The 22,432-nt window shown below is 47.1% G+C and overlaps 1 protein-coding gene across 1 annotated transcript; it reads left to right on the top strand.

Moving 5' to 3' along the window:
- The first annotated feature begins 1,589 nt into the window (after positions 1 to 1,589).
- Positions 1,590 to 21,205, top strand: LOC137371802 (mucin-22-like). The gene is made up of 5 exons (XM_068034683.1): positions 1,590 to 1,680; positions 4,701 to 5,036; positions 5,736 to 6,418; positions 7,496 to 8,323; positions 20,759 to 21,205. Exons 1-5 carry the CDS (start codon positions 1,590 to 1,592, stop codon positions 21,203 to 21,205), a joined length of 2,385 nt encoding a protein of 794 aa, XP_067890784.1.
- The last annotated feature ends 1,227 nt before the right edge of the window (positions 21,206 to 22,432 follow it).

The raw sequence follows: 22,432 nt of genomic DNA, 5'->3' as shown, positions 1-22,432 counted from the left end.
AAGTGAGTGGGCAAAGATCTGGCAAATGGAGTATAATGTAGGAAAGTGTGAAATTGTCCATTTTGGCAGGAAGAATAAAAAAGCATATTATCTAAATGGTGAGAGATTGCAGAGCTCTGAGATGCAGAGGGATCTGGGTGTCCTAGTGCATGAATCGCAAAAGGTTAGTATGCAGGTTCAGCACGTAATTAGGAAAGTTAATAGAGTGTTATTTATTGCGAGGGAAATTGAATATAAAAGTAGGGAGGTTATGCTTTAGTTATACAGGGCATTGGTGAGACCACATCTGGAGTACTGTGTACAGTACTGGTCTCCTTATTTAAGGAAGGATGTAAATGCATTGGAAGCAGTTCAGAGAAGGTTTACTAGACTAATACCTGAAATGGGCGGGTTGTCTTATGAGGAAAGATTGGACAGGCTAGGCTTGTATCTGCTGGAATTTAAAAGAGTAAGAGACGACTTGATTGAAACATATAATATCCTGAGGGGTCTTGACAGGGTGGATGTGGAAAGGATGTTTCCTCTTGTGGGAGAATCTCGAACTAGGGGTGACTGTTTAAAAATAAGGGGTCACCCATTTAAGACAGAGATGAGGTGAATTTTTTTCTCTCAGAGGGTCGTGAGTCTTTGGAATTCTCTTCCTCAAAGCAGAGTTCTTAAATATTTTTAAGGCAGAGGGAGATATATTCTTGATAAGCAAGGCGTTATCGGGGACAGGCAGGAATGTGAAGTCGATGTTACAATCAAATCAGTCATGATCTTATTGAATGGTGGAGCAAGCTCAGGGCCAAGTGGCCGACTTCTGCTCCTAATTCGTATGTTCGTATACCTGGCAATGTGGAAAATTGCCCAGGCATGTCCTATACAAAAAAAGCAGGACGAATCCAACCCAGGCAATTACCACCCCTGTAATTCTACTCCTGATCATCAGCAAAGTGATGGAAGGTATCATTGACAGTGCTTTCAAGTAGCACTTACTCAGCAATCTTCTTCTTAGGCAGTCCCTTGGGAACGGGGATGACATTCTTCCACTCCAGGGTTGTGGGTCCTTCGATGACTGAATAGTCCAATTCTGGATCCACACACTCTGCCACAGGTGGGGCAGGTGGTGTTTGGTGAGCTGAGTGATCCAAATGCTCCTGTTTGCACTTGGTCGCTGCCTGGGCATGTCGACGTTGTTCAAACTGGCTGGCACCTTCACGATGCTAATTCTACATTTTGGGCAGTCCCTGACAAGAGAATCCCACGAATCAGTGGAGATGTCACATTATTTCAGGGAGGCTTTAAGGACATCCTTGTAGTGTTTCCTCGGCTCTCCTGGTAATCTCTTGCTGTGATGAAGCACAGAGTAGAAAGCTTGTTTTGGGAGTCTTGTGGCCCACCCAGCATAACTGACTAGCCAGGACTGGCATCTCGATACTGGGGATACTCAGCAATAACTTGTTCACTGAAGTTCAGTTTTGGTTCCACCAGGGCCACTCAGCTCCTGAACTTATTACAACCTTGGTCGAAACATGCACAAAAGAGCTGAACTCCTGAGGTGAGGTGAGAGTGACTGCCCTTGACATCAAGACAGCATTTGACTGAGTATGACATCAGGGAGCCCTAGCAAAACTGAGGTCAATGGGAATTGGGGGAAAACTCCGCTGGTTGCTGTCATACCTAGCGCAAAGGTGGATGGTTGTGGTTGTTGGAGGTCAATCATCTCAGCTCCAGGACATCACTGCAGGAGCTCCTCAGGGTAGTGTCCTAGGCTCAACCATCTTCAGCTGCTTCATCAATGACCTTCCTTCAATCATAAGGTCAGAAGTGCGGATGTTCGCTGATGATTGCACAATGTTCAGCACCATTCGTGACTCCTCAGATACTGAAGCAGTCCATGTCCAGATGCAGCAAGACCTGAACAACATTCAGGCTTGGGCTGATAAATGGCAAGTAACATTCGCGCCACACAAGTGCCAGGCAATGACCATCTCCAACAAGAGAGAATCTAACCATCTCCCCTTGACATTCAATGGCATTACCATCGCTGAATCCCCCACTATCAACATTCTGGGGGTACCATTGACCAGAAACTGAACTGGAGTAGCCATATAAATACTGTGGCTACAAGAGCAGGTCAGAGGCTAAGAATCCTCCGGCGAGTAACTCACCTCCTGACTCCCCAAAGCCTGTCCACCATCTACAAGGCACAAGTCAGGAGTGTGATGGAATACTCTCCACTTACCTGGATGGATGCAGCTCCAACAACACTCAAGAAGCTCGACACCATCCAGGACAAAGCAGCCCGCTTGATTGGCACACCATCTACAAACATTCACTCCCTCCACCACCGATGCACAGTGGCAGACAGTGTGTACCATCTACAATTGGTCCAAGATCAACAAAGCAGCAGATGCGTGGGAACACCACCAACTGCAAGTTTCCCTCCACACCATCCTGACATGGAAATCTATCGCCGTTCCTTCACTGTCATTGGGTCAATATCCTGGAACTCCGTTCCTCACAGCACTGTTGGTGTACCTACACCCCACGGACTGCACCTTCTCAAGGGCAATTAGGGATGGTCAAGAAATGCCAGCCAGTGACGCCCACATCCCGTGAATGCAAAATAAATAAAAAATCACAGCTTACACTGTCACAGCTCACACTGTTACAGCTCACACTGTCACAGCTCACACTGTCACAACTCACACTGTCACAATTCACACTGTCACAGCTCACACTCTCTTTACGCAGAGAGTAGTAGGGGCATGGAACGCTCTGCCTGCAACAGTAGTAGACTCGCCAACTTTAAGGGCATTTAAGTGGTCATTGGATAGACATATAGATGTAAATGGAATAGTGTAGGTCAGATGATCGGCGCAACATCGAGGGCCGAAGGGCCTGTACTGCGCTGTAATATTCTAATTCTAATTCTAAAATACACTGACACCAAGTAACAAAGACAGACAATTACACCAAGTAACAAAGACATACACTTACACCAAGTATTTTGACATACACTGACACCAAGTAACAAAGACATACACTGATACCCAGTAACACAGGCACACACTGGTGGGTGGTTAGCACCGCAGCCTCACAGCTCCAGGGACCCAGGTTCGATTCTGGGTACTGCCTGTGCGGAGTTTGCAAGTTCTCCCTGTGTCTGCGTGGGTTTCCTCCCGGTGCTCCGGTTTCCTCCCACATGCCAAAGACTTGCAGGTTGATATGTTAATTGGCCATCATAAATTGCCCCTAGTATAGATAGGTGGTAGGGAAATATATAGGGATAGGTGGGGATGTGATAGGAATATGGGATTAGTGTAGGATTAGTATAAATGGGTGGTTGATGGTCGGCACAGACTCGGTGGGCCGAAGGGCCTGTTTAAGTGCTGTATCTCTAAACTAAACTCAGACTATCACAGCTCACACTGTCACAACTCACACTGTCACAACTCACACTGTCACAACTCACACTGTTACAGCTCATACTGTCACAGCTCACACTGTCACAACTCACACTGTCACAACTCACACAGTTACAGCTCATACTGTCACAGCTCACACTGTCACAACTCACACTGTTACAGCTCATACTGTCACAGCTCACACTGTCACAACTCACACTGTTACAGCTCATACTGTCACAGCTCACACTGTCACAACTCACACTGTCACAACTCACACTGTTACAGCTCACACTGTCACAGCTCACACTGTCACAGCTCACACTGTCACAGCTCACACCGTCACAACTCACACTGTCACAACTCACAATGTCACAGCTCACACTGTCACAACTCACACTGTCACAACTCACACTGTCACAACTCACAATGTCACAGCTCACACTATCACACCTCACACTGTTACATCTCACACTGTTACAGCTCACACTGTCACAGCTCACACTGTTACAGCTCACACTGTCACAGCTCACACTATCACACCTCACACTGTTACATCTCACACTGTTACAGCTCACACTGTCACAGCTCACACTGTTACAGCTCACACTGTCACAGCTCACACTGTCACAGCTCACACTATCACAGCTCACACCGTCACAACTCACACTGTCACAACTCACAATGTCACAGCTCACACTGTCACAACTCACACTGTCACAACTCACACTGTCACAACTCACAATGTCACAGCTCATACTGTCACAGCTCACACTGTCACAACTCACACTGTTACAGCTCATACTGTCACAGCTCACACTGTCACAACTCACACTGTTACAGCTCATACTGTCACAGCTCACACTGTCACAACTCACACTGTCACAACTCACACTGTTACAGCTCACACTGTCACAGCTCACACTGTCACAGCTCACACTGTCACAGCTCACACCGTCACAACTCACACTGTCACAACTCACAATGTCACAGCTCACACTGTCACAACTCACACTGTCACAACTCACACTGTCACAACTCACAATGTCACAGCTCACACTATCACACCTCACACTGTTACATCTCACACTGTTACAGCTCACACTGTCACAGCTCACACTGTTACAGCTCACACTGTCACAGCTCACACTATCACACCTCACACTGTTACATCTCACACTGTTACAGCTCACACTGTCACAGCTCACACTGTTACAGCTCACACTGTCACAGCTCACACTGTCACAGCTCACACTATCACAGCTCACACCGTCACAACTCACACTGTCACAACTCACAATGTCACAGCTCACACTGTCACAACTCACACTGTCACAACTCACACTGTCACAACTCACAATGTCACAGCTCACACTATCACACCTCACACTGTTACATCTCACACTGTTACAGCTCACACTGTCACAGCTCACACTGTTACAGCTCACACTGTCACAGCTCACACTGTCACAGCTCACACTGTCACAACTCACAATGTCACAGCTCACACTATCACACCTCACACTGTTACATCTCACACTGCTACAGCTCACACTGTCACAGCTCACACTGTTACAGCTCACACTGTCACAGCTCACACTGTCACAACTCACAGTATCACAGCTCACACTGTCACAACTCACAGTATCACAGCTCAAACTGTTACATCTCACACCGTCACGACTCACACTGTCACAGCTCACACTGTCACAGCTCACACTATCACAGCTCACACTGTTACATCTCACACTGTCACGACTCACACTGTCACAGCTCACACTGTCACAACTCACACTGTCACAACTCACACTATCACAGCTCACACTGTCACAATTCACACTGTCACAGCTCACACTGTCACAACTCAAACTATCACACCTCACACTGTCACAGCTCACACTGTCACAGCTCACACTGTCACAACTCACACTGTCACAACTCAAACTATCACACCTCACACTGTCACAGCTCACACTGTCACAGCTCACACTATCACAGCTCACACTGTCACAGCTCACACTGTCACAACTCAAACTATCACACCTCACACTGTCATAGCTCACACTATCACAGCTCACACTGTCACAATTCACACTGTCACAGCTCACACTGTCACAACTCAAACTATCACACCTCACACTGTCACAGCTCACACTGTCACAGCTCACACTATCACAGCTCACACTGTCACAACTCAGACTATCACAGCTCACACTGTCACAACTCACACTGTTACAGCTCATACTGTCACAGCTCACACTGTCACAACTCACACTGTTACAGCTCATACTGTCACAGCTCACACTGTCACAACTCACACTGTCACAACTCACACTGTTACAGCTCATACTGTCACAGCTCACACTGTCACAACTCACACTATCACAGCTCACACTGTTACAGCTCACATTGTAACAACTCACACTATCACAGCTCACACTGTTACAGCTCACACTGTCACAGCTCACACTGTCACAGCTCACACTGTTACAGCTCACACTGTCACAGCTCACACTGTCACAGCTCACACTATCACAGCTCACACCGTCACAACTCACACTGTCACAACTCACAATGTCACAGCTCACACTATCACACCTCACACTGTTACATCTCACACTGTTACAGCTCACACTGTCACAGCTCACACTGTTACAGCTCACACTGTCACAGCTCACACTGTCACAACTCACACTATCACAGCTCACACTGTCACAACTCACAGTATCACAGCTCAAACTGTTACATCTCACACCGTCACGACTCACACTGTCACAGCTCACACTGTCACAGCTCACACTATCACAGCTCACGCTGTTACATCTCACACTGTCACGACTCACACTGTCACAGCTCACACTGTCACAACTCACACTGTCACAACTCACACTATCACAGCTCACACTGTCACAATTCACACTGTCACAGCTCACACTGTCACAACTCAAACTATCACACCTCACACTGTCACAGCTCACACTGTCACAGCTCACACTGTCACAACTCACACTGTTACAGCTCACACTGTCACAACTCACACCGTCACAGCTCACACTGTCACAGCTCACACTGTCACAGCTCACACTGTCACAGCTCACACTGTCACAACTCACATTGTCACAACTCACACTATCACAGCTCACACTGTTACAGCTCACACTGTCACAACTCACACTATCACAGCTCACACTGTTACAGCTCACACTGTCACAGCTCACACTGTCACAGCTCACACTATCACAACTCACACTGTTACAGCTCACACTGTCACAGCTCACACTGTCACAGCTCACACTATCACAGCTCACACTGTTACAGCTCACACTGTCACAGCTCACACTATCACAACTCACACTGTTACAGCTCATACTGTCACAACTCACACTGTCACAGCTCACACTGTCACAACTCACACTGTCACAACTCACACTATCACAGCTCACACTGTCACAGCTCACACTGTCACAACTCACACTGTTACAGCTCACACTATCACAGCTCACACTGTCACAACTCACACTGTTACAGCTCATACTGTCACAACTCACACTGTTACAGCTCACACTGTCACAGCTCACATTGTCACAACTCACACTATCACAGCTCACACTGTTACAGCTCACACTGTCACAGCTCACATTGTCACAACTCACACTATCACAACTCACACTGTCACAGCTCACACAGTCACAACTCACATTGTCACAACTCACACTATCACAGCTCACACTGTTACAGCTCACACTGTCACAACTCACACTATCACAGCTCACACTGTTACAGCTCACACTGTCACAACTCACACTGTCACAGCTCATACTGTCACAACTCACACTGTCACAGCTCATACTGTCACAACTCACACTGTTACAGCTCATACTGTCACAACTCACATTGTCACAACTCACACTATCACAGCTCACACTGTCACAACTCACACTGTCACAGCTCACACTGTCACAACTCACACAGTCACAGCTCACACTGTCACAGCTCACACTGTCACAACTCACACAGTCACAGCTCACACTGTCACAGCTCACACTGTCACAACTCACACTGTCACAGCTCACACTATCACAGCTCACACTGTCACAACTCAGACTATCACAGCTCACACTGTCACAACTCGCACTGTTACAGCTCATACTGTCACAGCTCACACTGTCACAACTCACACTGTTACAGCTCATACTGTCACAGCTCACACTGTCACAACTCACACTGTCACAACTCACACTGTTACAGCTCATACTGTCACAGCTCACACTGTCACAACTCACACTATCACAGCTCACACTGTTACAGCTCACATTGTAACAACTCACACTATCACAGCTCACACTGTTACAGCTCACACTGTCACAGCTCACACTGTCACAGCTCACACTGTTACAGCTCACACTGTCACAGCTCACACTGTCACAGCTCACACTATCACAGCTCACACCGTCACAACTCACACTGTCACAACTCACAATGTCACAGCTCACACTATCACACCTCACACTGTTACATCTCACACTGTTACAGCTCACACTGTCACAGCTCACACTGTTACAGCTCACACTGTCACAGCTCACACTGTCACAACTCACACTATCACAGCTCACACTGTCACAACTCACAGTATCACAGCTCAAACTGTTACATCTCACACCGTCACGACTCACACTGTCACAGCTCACACTGTCACAGCTCACACTATCACAGCTCACGCTGTTACATCTCACACTGTCACGACTCACACTGTCACAGCTCACACTGTCACAACTCACACTGTCACAACTCACACTATCACAGCTCACACTGTCACAATTCACACTGTCACAGCTCACACTGTCACAACTCAAACTATCACACCTCACACTGTCACAGCTCACACTGTCACAGCTCACACTGTCACAACTCACACTGTTACAGCTCACACTGTCACAACTCACACTGTCACAGCTCACACTGTCACAGCTCACACTGTCACAGCTCACACTGTCACAACTCACATTGTCACAACTCACACTATCACAGCTCACACTGTTACAGCTCACACTGTCACAACTCACACTATCACAGCTCACACTGTTACAGCTCACACTGTCACAGCTCACACTGTCACAGCTCACACTATCACAACTCACACTGTTACAGCTCACACTGTCACAGCTCACACTGTCACAGCTCACACTATCACAGCTCACACTGTTACAGCTCACACTGTCACAGCTCACACTATCACAACTCACACTGTTACAGCTCATACTGTCACAACTCACACTGTCACAGCTCACACTGTCACAACTCACACTGTCACAACTCACACTATCACAGCTCACACTGTCACAGCTCACACTGTCACAACTCACACTGTTACAGCTCACACTATCACAGCTCACACTGTCACAACTCACACTGTTACAGCTCATACTGTCACAACTCACACTGTTACAGCTCACACTGTCACAGCTCACATTGTCACAACTCACACTATCACAGCTCACACTGTTACAGCTCACACTGTCACAGCTCACATTGTCACAACTCACACTATCACAACTCACACTGTCACAGCTCACACAGTCACAACTCACATTGTCACAACTCACACTATCACAGCTCACACTGTTACAGCTCACACTGTCACAACTCACACTATCACAGCTCACACTGTTACAGCTCACACTGTCACAACTCACACTGTCACAGCTCATACTGTCACAACTCACACTGTCACAGCTCATACTGTCACAACTCACACTGTTACAGCTCATACTGTCACAACTCACATTGTCACAACTCACACTATCACAGCTCACACTGTCACAACTCACACTGTCACAGCTCACACTGTCACAACTCACACAGTCACAGCTCACACTGTCACAGCTCACACTGTCACAACTCACACAGTCACAGCTCACACTGTCACAGCTCACACTGTCACAACTCACACTGTCACAACTCATACTGTTACAACTCACACTATCACAGCTCATACTGTCACAGCTCACACTATCACAGCTCACACTGTTACAGCTCATACTGTCACAACTCACACTGTCACAGCTCACACTGTCACAACTCACACCGTCACAACTCACATTGTTACAGCTCACACTGTCACAACTCACACTGTCACAACTCACACTGTTACAGCTCACACTGTCACATCTCACACTGTCACAACTCACACTGTCACAGCTCACACTGTTACATCTCACACTGTCACAACTCACACTGTCACAGCTCACACTGTTACATCTCACACTGTCACAACTCACACTGTCACAGCTCACACTGTTACATCTCACACTGTCACAGCTCACACTGTCACAACTCACACTGTCACAACTCACACTGTCACAGCTCACACTGTTACAGCTCACACTGTCACAACTCACACTGTCACAACTCACACTATCACAGCTCACACTGTTACAGCTCACACTGTCACAACTCACGCTGTCACAGCTCACACTGTTACAGCTCACACTGTCACAGCTCACACTGTCACAACTCACACTATCACAGCTCACACTGTTACATCTCACACTGTCACGACTCACACTGTCACAGCTCACACTGTCACAACTCACACTGTCACAACTCACACTGTCACAGCTCACACTGTTACATCTCACACTGTCACATTTCACACTGTCACAGCTCACACTGTTACATCTCACACTGTCACAGCTCACACTATCACAGCTCACACTGTTACATCTCACACTGTCACAACTCACACTGTCACAGCTCACACTGTTACATCTCACACTGTTACATCTCACACTGTCACAACTGACACTGTCACAGCTCACACTGTTACATCTCACACTGTCACAACTCACACTGTCACAACTCACACTGTCACAACTCACACTGTCACAGCTCACACTGTTACATCTCACACTGTCACAACTCACACTGTCACAGCTCACACTGTTACATCTCACACTGTTACATCTCACACTGTCACAACTCACACTGTCACAGCTCACACTGTTACATCTCACACTGTTACATCTCACACTGTCACAACTCACACTGTCACAGCTCACACTGTCACATCTCACACTGTCACAACTCACACTGTCACAGCTCACACTGTCACAGCTGATAGTACCACATTCTTGTTTCTAAATGTCTCCATCGCCTCGCCTCACCCACCACCCCCCTCCAAACTCCCTATCTCTGGAATGTTCTCCAGCACCACAGCCCTCTGAGGTCTCTGCCCTCCTCCAAATTCAAACTCCGTACTTTCATCTGCCTGGGCTCTAAGCTCTGGAATTCCCTGCTTAAACCTCTCTGCCTCTCTCTCCTCCTTTAACTTGCTCCTTAAAACCTGCCTCTTTGACCAAGATATTGGTCACCTGTCCTGATATCACTTTATGTGGCTCAGTGTTAAATCTTGTCTGATAATTGTTGCTGTGAAACGCCTTGGGATAATTTGCTACATTAATAAATAAATAAACAATCCACTGAATGAATACAGGTTATTGTTTCTCTGGGGTTTGGCGGAAATCTGTCATGGAATAGGGAGCAAGTTTATTTTTCATTAGGTAAAAAGTGGACAACGACCTCTCCGGGCTGTGATTTTATTTGAAGCTTTGTCAGATCTTGTTTGAGACTGAAGGGTCAGCTGCTGCGGTTAAAGGGTTTCAATGTAGAGCCTGTGGGCCTCAGGCTAAAGGGCTAACTTCAGTCTCTTGTGTTAATATAGGAAGCAGCAACTACAGCAGAGTGTGAACAGGCAGAGAGCGCGTGTGATCAAACTTCCCCCAGTTCACTCACTCCCCCCATCTCCAACATTCTCCCTCCCCTTCCAATTCCCTTCCCACCCCCTCCCCTTTCCCTACTTCCACCCACTCCTCACCTCCTCACTCATCCCCATCCACTCCCTCAACTCCTCTCACTAAACCCCTCCCCCACCTCCTCACCCCTCCCACTCCACTCCCCCAACCTCTCTCCCCACTCCACCCTCTCCCCACCTTTCACCAACAGTTCTGTTTGAGAAATCTCTTGTTTTCTGAAGCCTCTCACACCAGCCGACAACAGTTTAACAATCTCACTGTTCAGTATTCTGAGAGACACCAGTCTCACTGAAAGGTTCCAGCGGAAGGGTGTCCAGCTCTGGTCCAATGCATTCATGGAGATTTTATCTCATCACCTCCCACATGCACTGCCCCATCTCCCCTCTCACCATTGGTTACCTGGCACACCCATTTTGACAGAGCCCACCCGCCACAGCCAATCAGGAAGCGAACAGACTAATTATCAGCTGAAATAAAAACAAGAAATGCTGGAAATACTCAGCAGGTCTGGCAGCATCTGTGGAAAGAGAAGCAGAGTTAACGTTTCAGGTCAGTGACCCTTCTTCGGAACTAATTATTCGCTGATTGTTCTCTCTTATCCCAAGTCTGATCTGTTTACAACCAATAAACCAAAGTGTTCAAAGAACATTTAAAAACAATATTTTGTTTTACTCTTGCATGGGATGTGGGCGTCACTGGCCAGGCCAGCATTTATTGCCCATCCCTAATTGCCCTTGAGAAGGTGGTGGTGAGCTGCCTTCTTGAACCGCTGCAGTCCATGTGGGGTAGGTACACCCACAGTGATGTTAGGAAGGGGATTCCAGGATTTTGACCCAGCGACAGTGAAGGAACGGTGATATAGTTCCAAGTCAGGATGGTGTGTGACTTGGAGGGGAACTTGCAGGTGGTGATGTTCCCATGCATCTGCTGCCCTTGTCCCAGGTGGTAGAGGTCACGGGTTTGGAAGGTGTTGTCTAAGGAGCCGTGGTGTGTTGCTGCAGTGCATCTTGTAGATGGTACACACTGCTGCTACTGTGTGTCAGTGGATGAGGGAGTGAATGTTTGTGGATGGGGTGCCAATCAAGCGGGCTGCTTTGTCCTAGATGGTGTCGAGCTTCTTGAGTGCTGTTGGAGCTGCACCCATCCAGGCAAGTGGAGAGTATTCCATCACACTCCTGACTTGTGCCTTGTAGATGGTGGACAGGCTTTGGGGAGTCAGGAGGTGAGTTACTCACCTCAGGATTCTTAGCCTCTGACCTGCTCTTTTAGCCACTGTATTTATATGGCTACTCCAGTTCAAAGGTAAATGGTAACCTCCAGGATGTTGATAGTGGGAGATTTTACAATGGTAATGTCACTGAATGTTAAGGGGCAATGGTTCTCTCTTGTTGGAGATGGTCATTGCCTGGCACTTGTGTGGCATAAATATGACTTGCCATTTATCAGCCCAAGCCAGGATATTGTCCAGTTTTTGCTGCATCTGAACATGGGTTGCCTCAATATCTGAGCAGTTGCGAATGGTGCTGAACATTGTGCAATCATCAGCGAACATCCCCACTTCTGACCTTATGATTGAAGGAAGGTCATTGATGAAGCAGCTGAAGATGGTTGGGCCGAGGACACTACCCTGAGGAACTCCTGCAGTGATGTCCTGGAGCTGAGATGATTGACCTCCAACAACCACACCATCTTCCTTTGCGATAGGTAAGACTCCAACCAGCGGAGTATTTTCCCTCGAGACCCATTGACTTCAGTTTTGCTAGGGCTCCTTGATGCCATACTCAGTCAAATGCTGCCTTGATGTCAAGGGCAACCACGCTTGCGTTACCTTGAGGAAATGGTGGCGTACTGGTGATGTCACTGAACTAGTAATCTAGAGGCCTAGGCTAATGCACTGTGTCACAGGTTCAAATCATACCATGGTAGCTGGTGAAATTTGAATTCAATCAATTATTAAAATATCTGGACTAGTCTCAGTAATGGTGCCCTGAAACTATCATTGACTGTTGTAAAAACCCATCTGGTTCACTAATGTCCTTTAGGGAAGGAAATCTGCCGTCCTTACCTGGTCTGGCCTACATGTGACTCCAGACCCACAGTAATGAGGTTGACTCTTAACTGCCCTCTGAAATGGCCTAGCAAGTCACTCAGTTGTCAAGGGCCTTTAGGGATGACTAACAAATGCTGGCCTTGCCAGCGACACCCACATCCCATGACAGAATAAAGAAAAGCTTCTTGAGTTCAACTCTTTTGTCCATGTTTGAACCAAGGCTGTAATGAGGTCAGGAGCCGAGTGGCCCTGGCGGAACCCAAAGTGAACGTTAGTGAGCAGGTTATTGCTAAGCAGGTGCCGCTTGATAGCAGTGTCGATGACACCTTCCATCACTTTACTGATGATTGAGAGTAGGCTGATGGTGCAGTAATTGGCTGGGTTGGATTTGTCCTGCTTTTTGTGTACAGGACATACCTGGGCAATTGTCCACATTGCAGGGTAGATGCCAGTGTTATAGCTGTACTGGAACAGCTTGGCTACGGGCGCGGCAAGTTCTGGAGCACAGGTCTTCAGTACTATTGCTGGAATATTGTCAGGGCCCATAGCCTTTTAGTATCCAGTGCTTTCAGCTGTTTCTTGATATCATGTGGAGTGAAACAAATTAGCTCCTTGGACAGCACCTTCCAAACCTGCGACCTCTACCAACTAGAAAGACAAGGGTAGCAAATGCATAGGAACACCACCGCCTGCAAGTTCCCCTCCAAGCCACACACCATCCTGACTTGGAACTATATCACCGTTCCTTCACTGTCGCTGGGTCAAAATCCTGGAACTCCCTTCCTAACAGCACTGTGGGTGTACCTACCCCACATGGACTGCAATGGTTCAAGATGGCAGCTCACCACCACCTTCTCAAGGGCAATTAGGGATGGGCAATAAATGCTGGCCTGGCCAGCGATGCCCACATCCCATGAATGAATAAAAAAAAAAGATTGGCATCTGTGATACTGGGAACCTCAGGAGGAGGCTGAGATGGATCATCCATTCGACACTTCTGACTGAAGATTGTTGCAAATGCTTCAGCCTTATCTTTTGCACTGACATGCTGGGCTCCCCCATCATTGAGGTTGGGGATATTTGTGGAGCCTCCTCTGTCATGATTGTTGATTGTATGTGTGGGCTTGAATATTAGAGACTATTTGGTATTCGGAAGAGAAATTGGAAGGAAGTCTCTGTACTGTGGTGAGTCACCTGACTTGGATGAGTTGGAAGGTCTGAAAACACATGCTGCAAGAAGGAGCTACCATTAAAAGCTTGTTAAATCTTTGTTAAAGTTAAGTCTGTGACTTGAACTGTGATTCTTTCAGCTTGAAATGTGACGTTGGCAATGTGGATAAAGAAAAAAATACAGAGATATTTAGGATTGTGTCATGGCATTTGTTGGAGCTGATATGTCTGCAGTCTGGGGAATTGTGCCATTTGATCCGATGGGTGATGTCAGTTCCGTCAGTGTGAAATGGAAAGCGTGGTTTGAGGAGTTTGAACCATTTGCTGACAGTTGCAATATGGGCGGCACAGTGGCGCAGTGGTTAGCACCGCAGCCTCATAGCTCCAGGGACCTGTGTTCGATTCCGGGTACTGCCTGTGTGGAGTTTGCAAGTTCTCCCTGTGTCTGCGTGGGTTTTCTCCGGGTGCTCCGGTTTCCTCCCACAAGCCAAAAGACTTGCAGGTTGATAGGTGAATTGGCCATTATAAATTGTCACTGGTGTAGGTAGGTGGTAGGGAAATATAGGGACAGGTGGGGATGTGGTAGGAATATGGGATTAGTGTAGGATTAGTATAAATGGGTGGTTGATGGTCGGCACAGACTCGGTGGGCCGAAGGGCCTGTTTCAGTGCTGTATCTCTAAATAAAAAAAAAATAAATATGTTTTTGGATTGGGTGACAGAGATGCAGAAAGCACAGCGACAGGCCTTATTGCTGTCCAATGTCACTGCTTCAGTGAGGGAGACTTTCAAGACATGGGAGAAAAGGCGGATTATGAATGTACAGTGACAGCTTTGAAGGACCATTATGTGGTGATGCCAAATGCCACATTCCAAAGGTAGGTTTTCCATTAAACGAGACAGAAAGAGAGGGAATTAGTAGTTCAGTTTGTGACTATTTTGAGGCAGGCGTCGTCACATCGATGCAATTATGTTGTGACAGTTCTGAATAACCAGATGATGGGTCAGGTGGTCCAGCATTGCAAGTCTGATAAGTTGTGGCTGAAGCTACTGGAAAGACGAGGTGATACTTTGAAAATATCAGCTGTATTGGAAGCAGCGGCGACAGGGAGAGCGAGGTGGCAGCTGGGTAAGTAAGTCCTAGATATTTGGGCACTGGCTGAACCCGAGACACTACACCTGTAGTATCTCCCACCCGCCCTCCTCCTCTAACCAAAAAAAAGGACTCGCTGGTGTGTAGATAAGGTAAGGCTTTTTCTATTTTTTTTTTCGTGTGATTGGCAAAAACTTTTTGTTCCTTTTTCATTTAACTAAGTTAAGACTAAGTTAAGCTTAAGATTAAAAATGGCAGGAGATCTCAGACCCGTGTTATGCTCCTCTTGCTCAATGTGGGAGCTCAGGGACATGGCTGATGTCCCTAACTCCTTCACGTGCAGGAAGTGTGTCCAGCTGCAGCTCTTGTTAGACCGCATGACGGCTCTGGAGCTGCGGATGGATTCACTTTGGAGCATCCGCGATGCTGAGGAGGTCGTGGATAGCACGTTTAGTGAATTGGTCACACCGCAGATTAGGATTGCTGAGGGAGAAAGGGAATGGGTGACCAAAAGGCAGAGAAAGAGCAGGAAGGCAGCGCAGGTGTCCCCTGCGGTCATCTCCCTCCAAAACAGGTATACCGTTTTGGATACTGTTGAGGGAGATGGCTCACCAGGGGAAGGCAGCAGTAGCCAGGTTCATGGCACCATGGCTGGCTCTGCTGTTCAGAAGGGCGGGAAAAAGAGTGGAAGGGCTATAGTCGTAGGGGATTCGATTGTAAGGGGAGTAGATAGGCGGTTCTGTGGTCGAAAACGAGACTCCCGAATGGTATGTTGCCTCCCAGGTGCACGGGTCAGGGATGTCTCAGATCGGCTGCAGAACATTCTGAAGGGGGAGGGTGAACAGCCAGTTGTCATTGTGCACATAGGCACCAATGATATAGGTAAAAAACGGGATGAGGTCCTACAAGCAGAATTTAGGGAGTTCGGAGCCAAGTTAAAAAGTAGGACCTCAGAGGTAGTAATCTCAGGATTGCTACCAGTGCCACGTGATAGTCAGAGTAAAAATGAAAGAATAGTCAGGATGAATGGGTGGCTTGAGAGATGGTGCAGGAGGGGGGGGTTCAGATTTTTGGGACATTGGGACCGGTTCTGGGGGAGGTGGGACTATTACAAATTGGATAGTCTACACCTGGGCCGGACTGGAACCAATGTCCTTGGGGGTGCTTTTGCTAACGCTGTTGGGGAGGGTTAAACTAATGTGGCAGGGGGATGGGAACCAAATGAGGAGGTCAGTGGACAGTAAGGAGGTAGTAACTAAAGCCTGTAAGGAACTAGATAATGAAGTCAGCGTGACTAAGGGGAAGAGTAGACAGGGAGCAGATGATGAACGCAAAGGGAGTGGTGGTCTGAGGTGCATTTGTTTTAATGCAAGAAGTGTAGTAGGTAAGGCAGATGAAGTTTAGTTTAGTTTAGAGATACAGCACTGAAACAGGCCCTTCGGCCCACCGAGTCTGTGCCGACCATCAACCACCTATTTATACTAATCCCATATTCCTACCACATCCCCACCTGTCCCTATATTTCCCTACCACCTACCTATACCAGGGGCAATTTATAATGGCCAATTAACCTATCAACCTGCAAGTCTTTGGCATGTGGGAGGAAACCGGAGCACCCGGAGGAAACCCACGCAGACACAGGGAGAACTTGCAAACTCCACACTGGCAGTACCCAGAATTGAACCCGGGTCGCTGGAGCTGTGAGGCTGCGGTGCTAACCACTGCGCCACTGTGCCGCCCCAAACTTAGGGCTTGGATTAGTACCTGGGAGTAAGATGTTATTGCTATTACTGAGACTTGGTTGAGGGAAGGGCATGATTGGCAACTAAATATCCCAGGATATCGATGCTTCAGGCGGGATAGAGAGGGAGGTAAAAGGGGTGGAGGAGTTGCATTACTGGTCAAAGAGGATATCACAGCTGTGCTGAAGGAGGGCACTATGGAGGACTCGAGCAGTGAGGCAATATGGGCAGAACTCAGAAATAGGAAGGGTGCGGTAACAATGTTGGGGCTGTACTACAGGCCTCCCAACAGCGAGCGTGAGACAGAGGTACAAATATGTAAACAGATTATGGAAAGATGTAGGAGCAACAGGGTGGTGGTGATAGGAGATTTTAATTTTCCCAACATTGACTGGGATTCACTTAGTGTTAGAGGTCGAGATGGAGCAGAATTTGTAAGGAGCATCCAGGAGGGTTTTCTACAGCAGTATGTAAATAGTCCAACTCGGGAAGGGGCCATACTGGACCTGGTGTTGGGGAATGAGCCCGGCCAGGTGGTTTCAGTAGGGGACTACTTTGGGAATAGTGATCACAATTCCGTAAATTTTAGAATACTCATGGACAAAGATGAGAGTGGTCCTAAAGGAAGAGTGCTGAATTGGGGGAAGGCCAACTATACCAAAATTCGGCAGGAGCTGGGGAATGTAGATTGGGAGCAGCTGTTTGAAGATAAATTCACATTTGATATGTGGGAGGCTTTTAAAGAGAGGTTGATTAGCGTGCAGGAGAGACATGTTCCTGTGAAAATGAGGGATAGAAATGGCAAGATTAGGGAACCATGGATCACAGGTGAAATTGTGAGACTAGCTAAGAGGGAAAAGAAAGCATACATAAGGTCTAGGAGGCTGAAGAAAGACGAAGCTTTGAAAGAATATCGGGAATGTAGGACCAATCTGAAACGAGGAATTAAGAGGGCTAAAAGGGGTCATGAAATATCTTTAGCAAACAGGGTTAAGGAAAATCCCAAAGCCTTTTATACATATATAAGGAGCAAGAGGGTAACTAGAGAAAGGATTGGTCCACTCAAGGACAAAGGAGGAAAGTTATGCGTGGAGTCAGAGAAAATGGGTGAGATTCGAAACGAGTACTTTGCATCGGTATTCACCGAGGAGAGGGACATGACGGATGTTGAGGTTAGGGACAGATGTTTGATTACTCTAGGTCAAGTCGGCATAAGGAGGGAGGAAGTGTTGGGTATTCTAAAAGGCATTAAGGTGGACAAGTCCCCAGGTCCGGATGGGATCTATCCCAGGTTACTGAGGGAAGCGAGAGAGGAAACAGCTGGGGCCTTAACAGATATCTTTGCAGCATCCCTAAACACGGGTGAGGTCCTGGAGGACTGGAGAATTGCTAATGTTGTCCCCTTGTTTAAGAAGGGTAGCAGGGATAATCCAGGTAATTATAGACTGGTGAGTCTGACGTCAGTGGTAGGGAAGCTGCTGGAGAAGTTACTGAGGGATAGGATCTATTCCCATTTGGAAGAAAATGGGCTTATCAGTGATAGGCAACATGGTTTTGTGCAGGGAAGGTCATGTCTTACCAACTTAATAGAATTCTTTGAGGAAGTGACAAAGTTGATTGATGAGGGAAGGGCTGTTGATGTCATATACATGGACTTCAGTAAGGCGTTTGATAAGGTTCCCCATGGTAGGTTGATGGAGAAAGTGAAGTCGCATGGTGTCCAGGGTGTACTAGCTAGATGGATAAAGAACTGGCTGGGCAACAGGAGACAGAGAGTAGCAGTGGAAGGGACTTTCTCAAAATGGAGACGTGTGACCAGTGGTGTTCCACAGGGATCCGTGCTGGGACCGCTGTTGTTTGTGATATACATAAATGATTTGGAGGAAAGTATAGGTGGTCTGATTAGCAAATTTGCAGATGACACTAATATTGGTGGAGTAGCAGATAGTGAAGGGGACTGTCAGAGAATACAGCAGAATATAGATAGATTGGAGAGTTGGGCAGAGAAATGGCAGATGGAGTTCAATCAGGGCAAATGCGAGGTGATGCATTTTGGAAGATCCAATTCAAGAGTGAACTATACAGTAAATGGAAAAGTCCTGGGGAAAATTGATGCACAGAGAGATTTGGGTGTTCAGGTCCATTGTTCCCTGAAGGTGGCAACGCAGGTCAATAGAATGGTCAAGAAGGCATACGGCATGCTTTCCTTCATCGGACGGGGTATTGAGTACAAGGGTTGGCAGGTCATATTACAGTTGGATAAGACTTTGGTTCGGCCACATTTGGAATACTGCGTGCAGTTCTGGTCGCCACATTACCAAAAGGATGTAGATGCTTTGGAGAGGGTGCAGAGGAGGTTCACCAGGATGTTGCCTGGTATGGAGGGCGCTAGCTATGAAGAGAGGTTGAGTAGATTAGGATTATTTTCATTAAAAAGACGGAGGTTGAGGGAGGACCTGATTGAGGTGTACAAAATCATGAGAGGTATAGACAGGGTGGATAGCAAGAAGCTTTTTCCCAGAGTAGGGGACTCAATTACAAGGGGACACGAGTTCAAAGTGAAAGGGGAAACGTTTAGGGTGGATATGCGTGGAAAGTTCTTTACGCAGAGGGTGGTGGGTGCCTGGAACGCGTTGCCAGCGGAGGTGGTAGACGCGGGCACGATAGGGTCTTTTAAGATGTATCTAGACAGATACATGAATGGGCAGGAAGTAAAGAGATACAGACCCTTAGAAAATAGACGACATGTTTAGATAGAGGATCTGGATCGGCGCAGGCTTGGAGGGCCGAAGGGCCTGTTCCTGTGCTGTAATTTTCTTTGTTCTTTGTTCAGTGGATGGATAAGTTCATAGCATGAAATTTGGTCCCACCTTTGCCATTGGTACAACAACATCTGAGGTTTATTGAGTGACACAACAGAATCCAGGTACATGTAAATATAAATAGCAAAAGTCTGAGAGAGAGTGTTTCAGATGTGACAGCTTGTGGCACCATGGAAGAGATAATTGCTGCCCTGCCAAGGGAAAGATGTGTAGAATATGTGGGGCAGAGACCATTTTGCCAAGAAGTGCAGAAGCAAAGCTGAACAGAGTGAGAAGCCTGGCAAACCATGTAAATGAAAAAGAGATGGAAGTAGTACAACTGTGAGACAAGTTGAAGATGATGCAGTGAGTGAGAACACGAATAGCAATCATGGATACAATGTTTTCTGTCAATGGGAACAATCGTGAGAAAATTCCAGTGATTGTTGGGAGTCTTGAAGTGAACATTATTGTAGATTCAGGCAGTGACAGTATGTCATCAGCAGAGCACTGTGGGAGGAACTGAAGGCAAAGCGAATCGAGTGAACGTCTCGAAAATGTGTCAAAAAACTTGATCTTACACATCTAAAACCTGACTTCAAACTGTTGGATGCTTCACTGCGAGTGTGAGAGCTGGGGATCAGAATGTGGAGGCAGAATTTGTAGTAATTGAGGAGGATGATGAGCCTCTTCTGAGAAGAGAGAAACTGGCCAAGCCTTGGGGGTGCTACACATTGGATTGAAAGTGAATTCTGTGAATTCCTATGTGGAGTTTCGAGAGGAGTTTGGACCAGAGTTTCAAGGAATTAGGAAGTTGCACAACCGGCAAGCGAGAGTAACCATTGATAAGAATGTGAAGGCTGCAGCTCAGCCTGTACACAGAACACCTTTTGGTCTGAGAGGGAAAGTTGAGGCAAAGATCAAGGAACTGGTTGACCAGGACATCAAGGAGCCAATTGAAGGACCGTGGGTGAGTCCTGTTGTGGTAGTGCCCAAACCACATGGTGACACCAGACTCTGTGTTGATATGCAACAGGTAAATGAAGTGGTAGTGAGAGAACATCACCCAATTCCCACTGTGGATGAAACCTTTCAAGAGTTGTCAACAAGCAAGGTGTTCTCCAAATTAGACCTAAAATGGGGATAACCACAGCTGGAGCTTTATCCTGATTCAAGAACAATGACAACTAGAGAGATTGGAAGAAAGTCAAAGATCCAGATTTGAATGACATCAGACAGAGAATCCAAGCTGGAAATTGGGAGAATTGCACATTCAGAGCATACATTGTTATATGAAATGAATTGTGCACAATTGGGAAGTGTGTTCTCAGAGTGCCACAAAACCTTAGGCCCAGACAGGTGATGCTAGTTCATGAGGGTCACTTGGGGGTGGTTGGTGCTAAGCAAAACTTACAAACCAAAGTATGGTGGCCAGGGATGGAGAAAGATGTGGAGCAGTTTGTCAAAACATGTCATGGATGTCAACTTGTCGTTAGACCCAATCCACCAGAACCAGTATGCAGTACACTGTTACTGGCTGGACTATAGGAGGTTGTCGCAGTTGATCTTAGGTCCACTTCCATCAGGACAGTCCATACTAGTGGTGATTGACTATTACAGCCTTTAATAAGATTATGTGGTAATGAAGTCTACAACAGCAGAGAAAATGCTGTTTGTATTGAATGAAATATTTGCAAGGCACAGTCTACCAGTCACACTGTATTCAGACAATGGGCCACAATTCATTTCACTGAGTTCTGCAGATTACATGCAAATCACAGGCATTCATCGTCACAGAGTAACACCTAAATGGCCACAGGCAAATGGGGAAGTGGAACAACAAAACCAATCTTTAGAGAAACTAATAAGGATTGCTCAGCTGAGGGTAAAGACTGGAAGGAGGTGTTAATGTCATATGTGGCCATGTATAGAGGACTATATCTCCAACACAGAAGTCCTTGAAGCGGCCAACATCCCCAGCTTATACACACTACTGAGTCAGCGGCGCTTGAGATGGCTTGGCCATGTGAGCCGCATGGAAGATGGCAGGATCCCCAAAGACACATTGTACAGCGAGCTCGCCACTGGTATCAGACCCACCGGCCGTCCATGTCTCCGTTATAAAGACGTCTGCAAACGCGACATGAAATCGTGTGACATTGATCACAAGTCGTGGGAGTCAGTTGCCAGCATTCGCCAGAGCTGGCGGGCAGCCATAAAGACAGGGCTAAATTGTGGCGAGTCGAAGAGACTTAGTAGTTGGCAGGAAAAAAGACAGAGGCGCAAGGGGAGAGCCAACTGTGCAACAGCCCCAACAAACAAATTTCTCTGCAGCACCTGTGGAAGAGCCTGTCACTCCAGAATTGGCCTTTAT

The sequence above is a fragment of the Heterodontus francisci genome, chromosome 7 (assembly GCF_036365525.1).
Source record: "Heterodontus francisci isolate sHetFra1 chromosome 7, sHetFra1.hap1, whole genome shotgun sequence".
Classification (NCBI taxonomy): Eukaryota; Metazoa; Chordata; class Chondrichthyes; order Heterodontiformes; family Heterodontidae; genus Heterodontus; species Heterodontus francisci.
Note: the sequence above shows the minus strand (reverse complement) of the source record. Positions and strands in the feature narration are given on the sequence as shown.

Coding starts and splice junctions, on each gene's coding strand:
- LOC137371802 (XM_068034683.1), top strand. CDS start 1,590: ATGACATCAGGGAGCCCTAGCAAAACTGAGGTCAATGGGAATTGGGGG. Junction 5,037..5,735: donor TCACACTGTCACAACTCACA/GTATCACAGCTC, acceptor ACACTGTTACAG/CTCATACTGTCACAGCTCAC. Junction 6,419..7,495: donor ACACTGTTACAGCTCACACT/GTCACAACTCAC, acceptor GTCACAACTCAG/ACTATCACAGCTCACACTGT.